At 38.1% G+C, this 17,154-nt stretch overlaps 1 protein-coding gene across 6 annotated transcripts in view; it reads right to left on the bottom strand.

Moving 5' to 3' along the window:
• HDAC9 (histone deacetylase 9) overlaps positions 1-17,154 on the bottom strand; it is a 450,604-nt gene that overhangs the window by 214,950 nt on the left and 218,500 nt on the right. For 3 of the 6 annotated variants that reach the window (XM_041466346.1, XM_041466345.1, XM_041466342.1), the window contains 4 exons: positions 6,076-6,317; positions 4,993-5,143; positions 2,765-2,891; positions 750-871 (listed from right to left, as the gene is read on the bottom strand). In XM_041466346.1, the coding sequence (XP_041322280.1) occupies positions 750-871; positions 2,765-2,891; positions 4,993-5,143; positions 6,076-6,317 (642 nt within the window). The remainder of the gene's footprint in view (positions 1-749; positions 872-2,764; positions 2,892-4,992; positions 5,144-6,075; positions 6,318-17,154) is intronic. The other 3 variants (XM_041466340.1, XM_041466344.1, XM_041466343.1) reach the window with 3 other exon arrangements.

Below are 17,154 nucleotides of genomic sequence, written 5' to 3'. Positions count from 1 at the left end.
GGTCCTGAGGCAACAGCCACATGGACTCCACTGCCATTCTAGCTTTCTTTATGGTGCAGAAAAAGCTAAGTCTACAGTTCACCTGCTGTCAAGATAATATATTCAATTGTTAGAGCTTCTAAAATATTCTAAAACCTTCAAAAGAACATTTTCTATGTGTCAGAAGACATGCAAAATGGACACAGCATAGTGCTAGTAATGGCAAGGTCACAGGTTCGATCCCTGTATGGGCTATTCACTGAAGTGTGGGACTCCATGATCTTTCTGGGTCTCTTCCAGCTCAGAACATTCTATGATATGCATACAAACTCTGACAATCAATGACACAAAATATAATATTAATCTGATTTCTCCTCTTCCCATGATTTCCCCTCAAAATGCCCTGAAAAACATTGTCTAAAAGCAGAATACCATCTGAAGATACTTTATCCACCAAGCAGGGCAGAGAGAGTTATTAAAGCCAGAAGAAAGGCAAAGAAAATAAAGATCCATGAAATGATGATCTGTTTAGAAACAAAATTTATCAGAACTGAAGCCCGCATTAACTGTCAGCACTAGGAAACACCGACTCTTGGTACCACGTGGCCAGGCTGACCTTGGAAACATACAGTCTGGAACTTTGAACTTACTCATAGTATCATCTTAAACTTATGGAATATGATATATGCCTTGCTGATGGACAGCCTGGTTAAAATAAAGGGTGGGAGAATTGCTGGGCAAGGGGGCTCGAATAAACAACGCTAACTCACCCGTTTTACGAAGTGGAAAATCATCCTTAGCATCCTGTGCTCCTGGTAAAGTATATTTGTATGGTGGCGAGGCCCCACTCAGGGGTGGAGAGCTTTGATCCAGTGAGGTATGGTGGGCAGCCCTGCAGCAGACACAGAGGTCACAAATTAGCTGTCACTGAGGTGACCAGCAGTAACTATCCACACATGTTGTACACGTCTCAGCTGTGTTTATGTTCTTGTTCGTATAAGTGTGCACAAACCACAGGCTCATGTAACCAATTTCACTCTTACAATAAGTTATGGAACTCCTTGGGATTCCCAAAAATGCATTTTTTGCACTCCCTACAGAAGTCACATAGGATAAGATTCATGTTGATCTACAGACAGGGTCTGTCTCCTGTTTGAGGAATTGACCATTTCAGGCGGTTGCTTTTTAATATGAATCAGCTGACACAGAGCAAAAGCCATTTAAGGCTTGTTTATCATGTACAAATAGATGTGTATTGATCAAGCCTTATCTGTCAAAATTTGAGGGATTTTCAGGGCAGGAGGGCTTGATTAAAATAACCAGAAATATTGAATTGTTATCTCTTGGATACCCCCCTCCCCAAAATTCTTTAGCAGACAAGGTAATTGAAACCTTGACTTTAAGTTCAATTTGTAAATTTTGTGAACACACCACTCTGCAGCACATAGCATTCATGTCAGCAGAGAAACTTCAAGCTGAAGAGTGCTTTCTGAGAATTGCTGGATGAAAGAAATGTGGGCAGAGATTTGTGAACAACTGTAGAAATTGCATCATGTGGCTCAGAAACAGGGGTTGGGTTTTTTGCTTTTTGTTTGTTGAGGAGGGGGTTTGGTTGATTTTTTTATTCTAGAGGAAGAGAGGGAAAGGAGAAAAAACTTTGTGTTTATCTAAATATTATTTGACTTGGCCTTTTACAGAATCTCCTTGTCTTTCCAACACAGTGTGGTTAATCAATAATATGTCTCTGTCGTGAGAGGAAGTACTACTTTCTGTAGTGTAGCAGAAGGCATCCTCTGCAGAGCTCCTCATACTCAGTCATATGAAGCTCAGATTACTAGTCCAGAAATCTTACATAGTCAAAAGACGTTTACACATTATTTGGAAGGAAAAAAAAAATTAATTACTTTATCTCCACCAAACACAATGTAACTATATATTAAATCATTTTACCAAAATGCTCTGCTTAGCTCAGAATGCAAACTCCAAGGGCCAACCTTCAGCAATTCTTTTTAAAAAGAATAAGTAAAAGATGGAAATCTCGTGTATCATATGCATTTCTGTTTGTCCTATTGAAGGTCAATGCGGGCATGACATTGAAGTCTTTCAGAAACACAGATGGAGTTCATCTTGTTGGATTCATTTATGTGGGGAATAAAAACCGCAAAACTGTAAACTCTTAACATGTCAATAGACCATTTGAAGGACTCAACAGAATTACTTGCTTCCATGGTCTACGCAGATTCTCGTCAAGGCCAAGTTATCATAAGAATATGCTGTTTGGATACTAAAATCCATGAGTCAGAAGAGTTAAATGACCACAGTCTTTCTCAAAACCCTTGTGAATTACTAACACAATTCAAGCAACTTCACTGGAAGCAAAGCAGCATCTCTTCAAGAGGAAATGTTTCGTGATTGATTCAAAATCCAAGTAATTCAAACACAAAGTTGTTCTAACTGCAAAAAATTGAGATACTTGGAAAAATTACAGGTATAGTTGTAAAATTTGTGATAGCAACATATATAGATGCTACAGATGAAGCAGCTGAAATAAAAACAATTATACAGATTTTTGAGAGAGTCTTGTTCTGTACAGTTCTCATCACTGAACACCAAATACTCCTCAGTTCAACCAGAAATATAACACTTCTGCCTTTCTTCTAATCTTTGAGTTGAACTTCTGCCTTGCTCTGGAGGCAGACTCTCAACACCCCTGCTGGAAAAGCATTCTGCCAAGTTTTAGCTGATACCTCAAGGAGACAAGGAAGCAGCTTAATACTGAACATACGTGTACCAGAGCTTGGGGTGACGGCTCATGGAATGATTCTTCCCATTTGCTGGAGAGTCTTTTGTAGCTGATTTACTTAACAGGAACTCTTGAAGTTTCTGCTTCACTTCCGTACTGGCCACTGCCCCTAAGAAACACAGAGCTAAATGCATCTTATCTTAACTTTAAAAAAATTACCTTTTTAAAGAAAACAAACCCGAAAACAGAGTCTGTGCCTTATTGCTGGAAGTTTTGTAAACTATAAACTAGCTATGGGTAGAAAAAGTCAAAATGAGATAACATTTGGATTAAATGCTTGTCTGTGGAAGCCTGAAGTTGGCCATGATCCAAAAATCCAGTGAAGTCATAAGGAATATTTCAACAGTAGATGAGGCCATTTATCCAGGGCCAGATGTATCTAAAGAATTTAAATTATTTCCTGATAATTTCCAACAATCCAAATACAAAACCAACAATAGATACTAAAAAGACAGTAACAAAAGGTCACTTTGAGTAATGCATTTTTTCAGTAATGAATTTTTTTGCTTTTAATAAAGTAGTAGTAGTAGTAACACAGCAAAATTGTCCTCTGAACACTGCCTTGGTTACAAACAGAACACTGCAGAAAGAGCCAGCAGTGAGGCTTTTAATTGGAGCCCCTCAAGAGCCTCTACGTGCGAAGTCTGGAAGACAGGAGACACTGCATTTTGAACTCTCTTGGTGGCCGGCTCAAAAGAGAACAAAAAGTAGAGCATGTCATTGTAATGTTAAACTGCCAATTCAAGCCTGCAGCATGGGACATGATTCTTTACTCATAGCCAAAATAGTGTTCATTGAGGGAAAAAAAAGTATGAAAACAAAAAATATTTTGGTGTTCCACAATCAGTGACAAAAAAATGGATGAAACCTCATTTCTTTCAAAGGTGCAGCACTATTTGATACTCTAAGTATTTGGTTACCCAGCCCTGACATACCACAGCTGAGATGCTGAGCATGTCCCTTGTGACCCATTGCCCACAAAATACCTCTACTACTGCTCTGCTTCATACCCTGGCTCCCCTGCCCACACCTCCCTTCCCTCCTCTACTCATTAAAAAGATAATCACCACCAACAAACTCTGGGGCTGGAGCTGGGCCTGGAGGGGTCACAAGCTGCTTGGCTGGCTGTTACATCCTGAACAGCCACCCAGCAAGCTCAAATTGAGAAGGGAACCATTGAGGTCACATCTCTGCTCTTCCTCTGGCAGGAGCACTAATAAAGCCTAACTGTTCATATGGAGGCTGATTTTTTTTTTAATACTACTTAGAGGAACCTTTCGTTCCTGCAGTTCCCACACCCTCACATTTCTAGGTCTGTAAGATGGAAATTTTTTTATGGGCTCATTGTTCTTCAAAGAACTAGAAGCACCATGGACACCTTAATTTCTAAAGCCTACAACGTGGTATACCTACAGCTCTTGAAGTGATATCTTTTTCCAACCAAGGAAAAAAAAGCTCTTTTCTTCTTCAGTCTTTTTCAGTTAATTCTTGTGCTCATTTAGTAGGGCAAGTAACAGTGTCTGTTTCTGGCAGCTTCATTTTGAATAGCTTCACACTGTACTTCAACCTGATTTTCCAACTGACCTCATTAAAGAGAATTATTTGTATCTGTCTCCCTCTAGTGAGCACCAAATCCTAACAAACATTTATAGTTATTTTCTTTATAGCTATATGTAAACTAGAGAAAACTCTTGGTTACGCCTCAAGAAATGTCATCAAGTACAAACACAAGACAGTTTGAAAAAGTCCTAGCAAAATATTTAGAAGTTCATCCTAAGATATTCTTAAATATTTCATTTTATTTTCAGTCTTGAAACAAATCTCAGCAACTAATTTAATTTTTGGCTGTTTTGTAGTGCTTTCTGTATTGAGAAATAAGTTCTTCAGAAAGTTCTCGTGTGAAGCTTTATGCTTTCAAATTTTTTCTTTTTTTTATACAAAGAGCTTGACTCTTGAGATGCATATCTACGAGTCTGTCAAACTGTGCTTTCCTGCAGTCTTCCAAGTCTGCGCACAAACCAGAAATGTGTTTCTGTAGGTACAGTGGGTGGCCCTGCCCTTCTCAAAGCACAGTCTTGACTTCTCGACCTGCGTATTTCACACAGGAATAGGCTTCCTTCAGGTTCCTGTTCATAGTTCATTTTGGCTGGGAGAATGCAAAGGGGAATAGATTCATTTCTTATTAGGATTCATGGTACATTGGCTCTTACTTTCTCGTCCTCTTTCTTTGCCTCGGAGGGGAGGAAGCTGCTGCTCCCTGCGATGCCTCTCCAGTTCCTGCTCTTGTCTTTGCTGCTCCAGTTTCTGCTCTTTTTCAAGGAGTTCTTGCTGTTGTTTAATGGCTAGTAGTTCCTGTTGTAACTTGCACAGAACAAAAAGACATGAGAAAGTGCAGTTTGCAATGTTTTCTAGGTCAGTCCAGGTTAAAACAACCCCCTTGAGTAACTGAGGACCAGTGCTTGCTTTTATGCTTAAACTTCTTTTCATCTTTTAACTGACTTTTAAGCGGCACAGTGCATTACTGGCTGTCACCAAATTGAACTCTAGTGTCAGGTAGCAGCCTGCTGCTCTGGTTTCACTTCTTTCTCTTTTGGCAAAGATGCCTGGAAACTTCAGACTGTTCATTGCCTGTGCATCACCCAACTCTGGTTGCTGTGCTCTGCAACATTTGTCAGCTCTGTCGAGTGGAAGCTTAGTGCAGCAGCACAATGGCAAGTAGATAAGAGGGAAAAATGAAATGAAAGGCAAGATCATAAATTCCCAGTCAAAATCCATTATAGCAATCCTGCCATAGTTCATACAATCCTATAAATCATTTTCTTTTTGTATTATACGAGGCAGCTCAAAGAGTGAAAACACAACACTATCGGGGTCTGCCTCCATTTTACAAATGCAAAAATTATGCCCTTGCCTATCAATTTGATTTGGGGTCAAACTCAAACAGTAGTCCAAAAAAGAAGTATTTTAATATACGGAAAAGAGTATATACCGAAAAACCAGCTGTATTGAAGTTCAGCTGAAAATCCAGGTGGTGAAATAGGTAGTTCGATCTTTTGAGGATGTGGTGGCTTCATGAGCTCAATGATTCTCACAGTATTGCCTTGGTCTGCTGTGAGCAAGTCACTGCCAGCAGTTTTGCCTTAGAAGGCTTTTATCACCCCAATACAGAGAAAAGAGCACTCAAACACCATCTCTCAGTCACAGCAAACTATTCAGGCATGTTCCCTTTCTGTGTCTGCTTAAGCATATTGACTTTGCAGATAAAGTAAGGGATAAATGAAAAATGTTGCTACCTTAATGTGCTCCTGGAGCTGGGCCTGATGCTGGCGGGTCAGGTTTTCATGCTGCTTCTGGAACTCTGCAATGAGCAGTTGTTTCTGAATCTGCTGCTGCTGCTGGATCAGGAGCAGCTCCTGCTGTAGCTGCTTTTCGCGCATAATCGGGTCCACCATGGGAACCATCATCCTGAGATCCGTTCGCAAGTCTAACGGTGAGATCGGCTCCAGGCCCACGGGAACCTCCGACTTCACATCCACTGTGGGAAGAAAACAACAAAATGTAGACATATTAAATATAACAGGAGAAGGAGAATAGAGAGCATTCCTACAGGGAAAAATACCCGTTTCACTCAAAGACTGCTTCAATGTACAGACCTTTCAAAACATTTAATGCAATCTATGCTGTATGCAATCTTCAGCACTTCCTTTCCATTCTCTGCGAAAATACTCCCAAATTAATATTCTGCTAAACAGGTCAACACACGACCCAGGTTCTAAAACCATGTCATAGCCCAGTGGAGCAATATTTAGTGAAAATCTCCTAGGCACTATTGATGCTACACAATAAACACTCAGGGCACTTGCTCAGCATAAGATGAAAGTGTTGCAGTTCACACTGCACTTCAAGAGATTTTGCAAAGCTAATGTGTAGATTTTTCTCAGGATACTGCTACACATGAAAAGCTACTCAGTGCTACATGGCTACTGCATATAAATATACCTGGCAAACACAGAGGAATAACACATAACATGGAGAAATAATTTGACACACAAAATGAGAAGATTTAATGCAGCCTTTGTGAAAGTGACCAGTATGCATAGCACACTATATATGGCCACTAAGAATATTAATTACTTCGATTTGTTGTAGCGATGTTATAAATTCTTAATCCAGCATTAAAGTACTTGATGGAGGATCCTGTATTTTCTATCTCCTAATTTAATTCAAAGGGACTACAAGGCAGAAGAACGGAGTGACTTGATCACTTCCACTACAATACTTGTAAAGCTCTGTTTTTCACATCAAGTGAAGAGAGTGAGTGTAACTTTAACTATTTCAAAAGAACAAAAGACTAACAAGCAGCATATCTACAGGAGGAAAATAAATAGCAGCTGAAGGTCTCTGCTAAAGCCCAGCAGTTCTGATTCCATCCACAAGAGGACAGTGAAACACAAACACATTCACCCTAGTTCCCATTCCTCCTCTATCTTCACTGGAAAATAAGATTATTAACTGAAAACAAACATGCTGTCGGAAATGACTCGGGAACAAGATTTTAAGCATATTTTCTCCTTTTTCTCTGCTGCAGCTGTATTTGTTTCCAAGGAGAAATCCAAAATGAAATAGAAATATTCTAGTAAGCAGTGACAGCAAAATTGGAGCAGTAAAAGTTGAAACTGCAGCAAATGGAGAGGACTGAATTCTAACTGTATGATCATTAGTAAAATGATCTATTAGTAAAAGATTTTATAAAAATAAGAGAAAAGGCATAACATCTTTTCTACTGATTGCACTTTTATTCTCAAAATTCTGAAAACATACACTTTTCTGGGCTCTTTTTTTTTTTAAGTCCTAATAACTGTGATTGTAAACCTCGCAGCATAATTTTGCTTCTTAACCCACTATCCCAACAGAATGATTGTGTTTAAGTGCTTACTTTTGTTCTGAAACTAATCACTAAATTATAAAAAATCACCTTTAACTTACAAAAACTGCTCTTGATTATAAATAATTGCCAAGAGAAACGGACAGGCAAACCCCCAGCCTTTCATCCCATTTATTCAGCAGCAATCCACATTCCATTTGTCTAGACTAAATATAGCCACGTTTATACAAGAAATCAATAGTGCTTGCAGAGAGCAGAGCAAAGACATGAATATTTCATCAAACCCGGATAGAAATGGCAATCAGCAAACTGACAGCAAACCGTGTAGGCTGACTGGCCCGCCAGATAAGTCTCCTGTACTTGGACAATGGCTCATTGCCTGCAAGTCACAATCTTATCATCAGCACTCTTCTATTTTTAACATTAATTGCATTGTAGGTGACAAAGGTTTATCAGGTTTAAAGGGGAGAGATGGATTTTCTTACATCTTCTGTGACAGGATAATAAGCCTTACTAGGAGCAGTAACTGGAGCTCAGCAAACCCTGCAGGGTCTGGTTCACAATAGTGTTTGCAAACTGAGCCCCGCAGGGCTTGGTTCACAATAGTGTTTGCAAACTGAACCCTGCAGCTTATTTTCCAGATACTAGCTGAAAATCAACCTCTGCAGATCTGCACGGTGATTCAGGCTGATTATACTTCCCATCTTGGACCAGCATCGCGTTTCTTCATTTTCAGAGAACGTAGCATGAGGGCAGGCCTTCTGATTTTTTTAACAATGGAAATTTCCTTTCACTATTAGTAAAATCTGCAACTGAAACCAGGCTGTTCGGTAAGCTAAACATTTTCTAGAATTTTCACACACTCGAATAATAAATCTAGCACTGGAATATCTACTTCACCAAGCTGACCTTAACCTCATCCCTTAATGTGGGAAAAAAAGGTATTAGGGTAGTTCTAGACTTAAATCCATAGAAACCAATACATAATATTTAATATAATTTCAGTGCCAATGTTTACTGACAAATAAACACAAACATTTATTTCCTGTCATAAATATTGCTAACAGAAATGTTACCACCAATACTTCTAGTAACTGCTGACATAGCAAATATTAACTTTTAGGGGTAATCACTGTCTTAAAACTGAACTAAGCAGTAGTCAACCTCAACAGTGAAATTATTTTAAACAAGTAACTGTAAGATCACCAATCAAACTGAATGGTTTGCTACTGTCTGTTTCACAGTCCTAATGCCACAGGCCCTTTACATTCTTACTCGTTACTAGCTGACAAGAAAGACACAAAGCAGTTCTGTGGAGCTATGTCAGCGTGGAAAATGTGTAATGGAGAAGAGAATTAGAACTTAATTAGAATTAGAATTTAAAAGCTTTGACTTTTAGCTGAAGCATCTTCCCTTCATCACCACACCACTGCAATTTTAAGTGTCTGGAGAGCAAAGGTGATGCAGAATGATTACTCTCATTGGGGCTTTTTATGTTTTTTAACCCCCTCTACACAAATATATATATATATATTCTACAGGTAAAAAATTGATGTCCTAATCAATGCCCTCAACTTCATACATTACAAGGATACGTGGGATGCAGGATCTAAGCAACAGGGTTCATAAAGATACTAGACAAAGAAGGAAAGGGATTGATAATGAAAGCAAATATTAATCAGAGTTTGGTAAAGGCTAACTTCACTTATTCTTCAGGATTTTCATATCACCAATGGAGTAAAGCTGTAGCAGGCACAGTTCAGACCCTGTCCTCAACTCTCTCCACTGCAGTCCACAGCAGATCCTTCCCAACAGCTCTGCCAACTACATAGCAAGCCTAGGATTCCTCTCTAAGGTTAAATAAAGACAAACTCTCTGAGCTCAAGTCAGCTGTGGTGAATACAACAGTAGGCTGCAGAATATTAACTAAAAACGTTCCTGAAAGCTCTGTGATTCCAGGAAATATGCCAAAATTTGAGTAGAAAAATATTTAATTTTCAGTTACAACACATTGCAAAAGGCATATGTATTTATTTTTCCTATAAATACTCAATTGCCTTTATCTTGAAACATAACAACAAAAATAGTCTCAAAAGAGTGTCCATATCAATTATACTCCATAGATGGCACTTCCCACAGGGCTTTTGAAATTCTGTGGAAAGAAAATAAGACACTTGAAAAATGGCATGCTTGTTGAGTGATTTAGATGCTTGGAGCATGTGTAAAAAGAGGTAAAGGAGCTTGGTTTAACCCTCAGGCTTTGCATTTTGAAACCATTCCTTACAATGGGAACACTGAAAAACTTTTAAGTCTTCCACTAAGAGATGGCATTTCAATCTGTGTTTCTGGTGACTGGTTTCAATTCCTGATGTATTAGGAACACAAATCTTCCAAATCACAAATGCTAAAAGAAAACATCAGAAAATAAAACAGCCTGCTTTCTTACCACCATCTCCCAAGATTTGCAATATTCCTTTTTTTGTTGGCAGTTACCTTTCTTGGCAAACATTTCTGCCACCTTTAAATCCAGGAATTGAAACAAGGAATGCTGTCATCATTCCTGACTTGAGATGCAATCAAGAAGAATTCCAGTCAACTTGCTTATAAACCATCTTGTCTAGTACATTTATGATTCTTACATAAGAGGAACTGTGTGGAATGCTGGGACTGCAGGGATCCAAGTTAACCTTTTCCCAAAGGAAAGTCTCAGTTACACTGTTGGGCTGGGACAGTAAAAAAGGCTCGAGACAAGAACACGGCACAAAGCTGGTGAGCCTCCTTCTCCTGCTGTGGTTGTTCAAGGCAGACTTATACAGAAGAAGCAGTTAAGGTTTATAAAGTAAACAAGGAAGACTACAGAAGTTGGAACACTAAAATAAAACTATATCTGACAAAAGACGACAAGCTTTTCCAACCAGCAGTATTAGGTAATAAAAACATATTCCTGAAAACACACAAAACCCAAGTAAAATCTAGAAGAACCAGTATGAAAAGAAATAACCACACCTTACCAGAGAGAATCTTAGTGAAGTATTACAAATAAAAGAGAGTTCATACCAGTGCTACTCTTTTGAACTATGCTCTACAAAAAAGAGCCCAAAGTTATTATTAACTTGTACAGTACTTTACATAGTTTTGATATGCTTTTCATAAAATGAAAAAAAAACCAGAATAATTTTGCACATTTTAGTGTAAAAGAAACTGGCTCCATTTGGTCTCTCCATATAAAGAAATTAAAAACACTTATTGCAGAATTAGCCATCAGTCAGTCATGACAATCAGAGCACTAAGAAATTTATAAGAAAGAGCCCTAAATGCCGAGAATAGTGGAAGATTCACCCCCTCACCAATAAAGATAATACTTTAAATTTACTCTACAATTTAAACCTAGAATTTCTTTAACCAGATTTATGTGCCAACTCATTCAGGACTTGAAAAGCACAGATACCTGAAAAGCTATAACAGTGTCTTTGAAGCAGATTGAAAAAAATCTTTGAAAAGTCTGAAAAGATTAAATACTGTAGGAGGCTGAAAGTTTCAGGGATAAAGAACAGAGGGTAAGAGGGAAATTTTGGCAGCCATGTGAACCACAAAGTAACTGGCAGGAGATGGGACAGAGAAGGAATAGCCAGGCAGTAAGACATGAGCAGAGGATGAAACACAGGAAAAGGAGTTAAATTTCTGCTCTGAGAAGCTGCATTAGAGGGACACAGCTCACGCTGTAATCTAAGAGCAGCCCTGGCACAGTGATAAGGTGGCAGGGAGGCCACAGTGTAAATAAGGAGCTAACACTGGAGCGATGTGTCCATGGTGAGGATGCTGGGAAAGAGAGCAAAGTGGTTTTGAATAGCCATGACTAAAGAGGACTGAGACTGGCATGAAAACTGCCACTGAACAGCAATTGTTCAGTGTTCAAGAGTGCAGAAAATGCCCTAATCTGGAGCCTGTTCCCTGGAGGAGAGGTGGCTGGCGGCTTCCTGGGGGAAGCGGTGCCACAGCAAGACCTGCGTGGCAGACAGCAGGAACGAGAAGCTGAAATGTTAAGAATAAATAGTGACATCAGAAGTACAAGTCAGATGATCAATAAACTGTGAAAGGTTAGGTTACCTCCCATGGGATGTTTTTATCATTTCAGCTCTGGTAGCTAAAGTCTTGTACCTCAATTCTCAGCTGGCATAATCTGTCATTCCTCTGTTAACTTCAATATAGGCAAAGCTTCTTTACGCCACCTGAGAAGCTAGATGCAGAGAGAGCCTCCCTCAAGAGAACAGGGATGAAAGAAGACAGCCTTCAGAGCATCTCATTTTAGCATGAGGACAAAAGCATCCAGATTTAGGATGACACCTCTAGAACTTTTTTGCAATATATAAAATCAGCAGTTTCTTTCTCCACTCTCTCAGTTACGTTGGAGAGTGCATCAAAATGAAAAAGGTGTCACCTATATTTCACTGAATGCTATTAAATATTTTTGACTCATTATATATCCTCAATCTTACACTGGATTTTGGTTGTCATGGGCAAGGAAAGTAGAAAAACTGCAAATGAAAATGGAAAATTTCTTTCAAAGGTAGCACAATAACTTTTTTTTGGCAGTTAAGTACTCAACTGCATTTTGCAGTTTTAAAACTTCCTCACTTGGGAAAAAAAAAAAAAAAAAGCAAGAAATTAAGACACATTTCAGAACAGAGAAAGTATTTTCCAGAGTTATTTTCTTGGATTATCTCTCAAGAGTCAGTAATTATTTTAAAAAGTACTATCACTGAATCAGAAGTATAAGTGAACTGTCAAACTTGATGAGGCACTCAATTCAGTTTATAGTATTAAGGAGAAGTGTAATAAATTAAACTAGAAAAGTATTCCCCTTTGTTCAGAAAAAAGGGATCTTATCATGATTATACCTTTTTCCTATTTCTTTTAAGTGTTTGCATACATGTCATAATGAGAAGTAAAATAAATGCAAACAGCGATCTAGGCTTTGATTTACCATACTCTTATTTCCCCAGGGCCTGGAAAGGAAGCTCAAACAACCACAAAGTTCTAAAATATCAGTGAGAGGCCTTGAAATACCAACACTGAAGTTACAGTTAGCTGGCTTTTGTAAAAAATCAAAGGCTTTATTATATTGATTTACTAAAATCAGATTCCTTCTCTCCAAATAGGCTTTTGAATCAAACACTCGTAACAAGCACAAACATAAATGCCATTTGTTATCTCCAGAAAATTTTTAAATGTTAGTGTTTGTTGTTTCTTCTATACTGAATACATGAGTGAAAGTTCCACTTATGAGCCTGCCAGAGTTCATGCAAATATCAGACCAACCACTTTGTCACACGAATAAAGGCAAATGTGCCCAGTAAATCATATCAGAACACGAAACACTTTTAAACTCAAACCTGGGATGATCTGTTATCAAGAAATCCAAGCTGAGCTATATTTGGGGTTCTGAGTTACTTTATTTATATTTCACCTAGAAGAACCCTTACATACACATTTCTCTACACCCATCAGCACACAGGCATATCTCCACTTTCCAGAATAAGCCTTTTTGATATAAGGAACATGAATACCCTAAATTCTAGATACTACTGCTGCAGGCAAGATAAAAACAGGACAAAGATAAATGCACATATAGTTAAAATGTATAATTTGTATGTAACTTTATTCTCAGTTCCAAAATCTATGAAATACTGATGATTCCGTTAGATAATGATAATAAATCAGTGTTAGTTATGCAATCAGGTTAACCAATTAGACACTATTGTGCCCTTTGCATGGTATCCATGCACAAAAAACGTCAGGGAAGAATGTAAAACAGCATTCTTTTGGCTGTGGATCTTCTGTGCAAAAATCAGTATCACTGCTAGTGAGAGCACTGTGAAGATACCAACTCAAGTAGAGTTTGGCAGCACCATTTAACTGATTAAAGAAATATGTAGGTACAATGTCTCCAAGTCGGCAAGTAGCAGTTTATCAGTATCTTCCAGTCACTTCAATATAAACTTAAAATTAACTATTTGAATTGAAAGCATATGTGACATAACTGTGTCTGTGCACTTGCATACATACACAATTCTTGCATCATATCCTGAAATGTTAAGAAAAATCATGGAGCAGACATGGTACAAAAGGTTCCTCTCACCTCCCTTTTAAAAACACCTATAATGCCACACCCACATGAGAAAGGCAATGTTTTCAATTGTATCAGTATCATTCCACATAAAAAGACAGTGTACCAAGTCCCCCAGGTTGCTAGGGATGACTGAAATAGCACCATGGAAGGTTCTAGAGACCTGCAGTGTTTGCCTCATCACTGATCTGTAAGCAATACGAGGCTGCTACAAAGGGTACCAAATACATTCAGAACTTAGGATTTCACTTACTTTTCTTTCATCTCTTCTCCACCCGTGAATGCTGCAGGCACATTTGTGACACTGTTGAATTTACACTTGCTGAATAATTCACAGCAATGAGGCTACCACTATTCTAATCTCAAGGTGATGACAGAGAGAGAGGAGAGGGGGGGGAAAAAGCTCTTCCTTGAAGTGAGGTATCAAAACAGCTACCATTTGGGCATGCCAGCAGGTATGTCCTGAAGTATCATAGGACAGCATGCTCCAAGCAAATAAGACAGTGGGTGGAGGTTTGCTAAACAAGTATCCCCAAATAGCGTTGCTATTTCAGGGGTGTGACAGCCAGTGCTCCAAACAAAACCCTTGGAAGGCAAGATGTAGGGCAAGTCTTTCAAGGAACTGTTGGCAACTTTGTTTTTTTAGGAAAAAAGACAACTCTCCCCAAAAATGTGTTGAAAACAGTACCTTCGAGTTCCTTTTGTTGTTGTTGTTGTGGAAGTATGTGCTCCCCAAAACACTACAATAATTAGGGGTTTGGTTTTTCTCATTTTTATTGCATAACAAAATCTAGCATTTGCACATAACTTCTTAGGCTTACAACCTGCACATTATACCCAGGAAATCAAGAAAGACCTTGTATTATTCCAATGTTTCTTATAGATATTTATGGAACATTTTGATCTTGGACAAGCAGTGGCCTAAAAATGGTGTTGATCCTAAGCACAGAAACAGGGAGGACTGAACAGAAACCTCCCCCAGAGGAAGGGGAAAAATCCAACACAAGGATATGAATACCTTTTAAAGAACCTTTCTAATGAGATAGTAAATGTCATGCCAGTTGGAAAGTGGCAACACAGTATTACTTACAGTGCTAGCTCAGAAATAAAGCTCTTACGTATTCTATGCGGAATTAACAGTTGCAGAAATTTATTAGCAAAGATGCATCTGTTTGTATTACACATTTTTTCCTACTCTGCTCCCCTTTGTACCACATTGCCTTGAACTGCAGCACACTCAGGGGACTCTGTCTCCCTCTGCTCACACAGAACACCAAGCATATTTGCACAGGGACTGAAATAAAATTAATAGATAACACTAAATCACTGGCTTGCTGTTTTTCAGAAGCCTGCCTGCTGGATTACTGATACCCAGCAGCAGAAGAGTTGACACCATGCATAGAGAAAACACTGTTGGTATGGCAGGGAAAATGAGTGGCAAAGATGCAGTCCCAGTGACTGCAAAGCAAAGGAAAGGTAGGGTTTATTAGATGCTGGCTTTCAGTCAGGAGTGTCAGAACGTGTAAAGTAGAAACAATGCTAATACAGCTGATGGGAACATTAGGCAGCAGTCAAACCCCAAAGCTGGATGGATAATGACATCAGTAGGCAAAGAAGACAGGCTGCTCTACAGAAAGTTAAGGAGGAGTTACTGAGGAAAGTCCCTTTCAGCTTGATGAAAGGGCTGTGAAAGTTTTAAAGGTTTTCATCCAATTTATTTTCTGCTGCAGATAGAGTATGTTTTTCACAAAACAACTTTGACTACTGTGCAGATGGCCTCATTTCCATTACTTAGGCCTTACATAAGGCAGGGACTCCAGTAAAAGAGATTACATAAAATATATGAAAAGTATTATGAACTCACAAGCAAGGAAATGCCAGTCTTCTAGGATGCTTTCTTATATTTTTGTCCCATTAATGTGAAGACAGTTGTGGTTTTGTAGAATATAGATCCAAACCATAATCATTTGCAGTAAGTAATCACAAGAAGTCTCTCTCATATTTTGCCATTTGAGATTTGGGGGAATTACTTGAAAAACAGAGACAGACATCTCAGGTTCAGAGCTGCAACCCAAATATTGAAGAATTATTCCTTTTATACTAAAAGGGTGTCTTGGCAAAGATAAACCCTCAGATGTTTACTTTTAAAATCAAATAATGTTCTCAAGCTGAAAAAAATCCCAAGCTAGGTATAAAAGACCTTGTTCATGTAATCGTGTGACGCACTTAGTGTCATTACTATTACACTACTTATCTAAATTTTACCTTTCCAATTTTTTTTCACTTTGCACCATAGTAAATTATGTCAAGCCTACTTTGTCCATCTCTGTGTTTACTTTATTTTGACAATCTACTTTGATTTCTTGAAAAAGGGCTGTAAATCTGTGCTTGAAATTCAAAACATAGCAATACCAACCTACTACTAATGCCACACTGTATATGAGAGCAACTAAAACTATTTCTATGGTTTTACATAATGATATAACACTAAACTTAGAATATATTATTCATGATTTGTCCTGTCCAGAATGGAGGGATCTCTGAAAGGTCTCTTTGGAATACAGAGAGTTGGTTACAACCACCAGAGGGAGTCAATATGATGTTTCAGGACAACTACAAAATCAGAATGAACAGAAAAAGTATAAACAAATACCACTATTTAGTCCAAATGTATGTGGATACCACACATAATGAAGATAGAGTTTAATTTGGGTTCTTTTCAGTGAGATAAGAAAATCACCTTTTTCACTTCAAGTGCTCATTAACAAAATTCCTACTAGTATACTTTTCTTTTATGACTTCATTTAATAACATTTTAAGAAATAAAAATATAATATTTTATGTAAGAACAATACTTATATTTATACTCAAGCTACTACTCTTTCTTAAGTTCAAGATACTGCTGTACTCAAAAGTCTTTTTACCAGCTGTAAATATAGCTGGTAAAAATACAGTTTTCTTCAATTTATATATGGTTCAGTCAACTTAATCAGTAAATAAAGTTATGGATTTACTATGGGTAGTATAGGAAACAAACAGACATTTACTCCTTACTCTGATATACATTTGCCTTTGTAATTTTTAAGAACTGGAAAAGCAAACCATAGAAATTATTACGAAGACAGCAACTTTCCCAGTACATTAGCTGGAGATATTTTCGCTGACTATTATTTTAAATAAACACTGAAAAAATAGCTCTGCATTCTGTAATATTCCAGACACTAATATAACACTTTTAAAAAATCATCTGGAATGTCAAAAAAACAACAGATATTGAAAATTTCTACGCAATTCTGATGCCACTTAGCAAGTGCAGTTCAGAAAACTGAAAAAGCCAAAAGTTATTACCCATATCTGTTT

The sequence above is a fragment of the Pyrgilauda ruficollis genome, unplaced genomic scaffold, assembly GCF_017590135.1.
Source record: "Pyrgilauda ruficollis isolate IOZ18807 unplaced genomic scaffold, ASM1759013v1 scaffold2, whole genome shotgun sequence".
Taxonomy (NCBI): domain Eukaryota; kingdom Metazoa; phylum Chordata; class Aves; order Passeriformes; family Passeridae; genus Pyrgilauda; species Pyrgilauda ruficollis.
The sequence above is the reverse complement of the archived record's forward strand: the minus strand, read 5'-3'. Positions and strand labels throughout refer to the sequence as shown.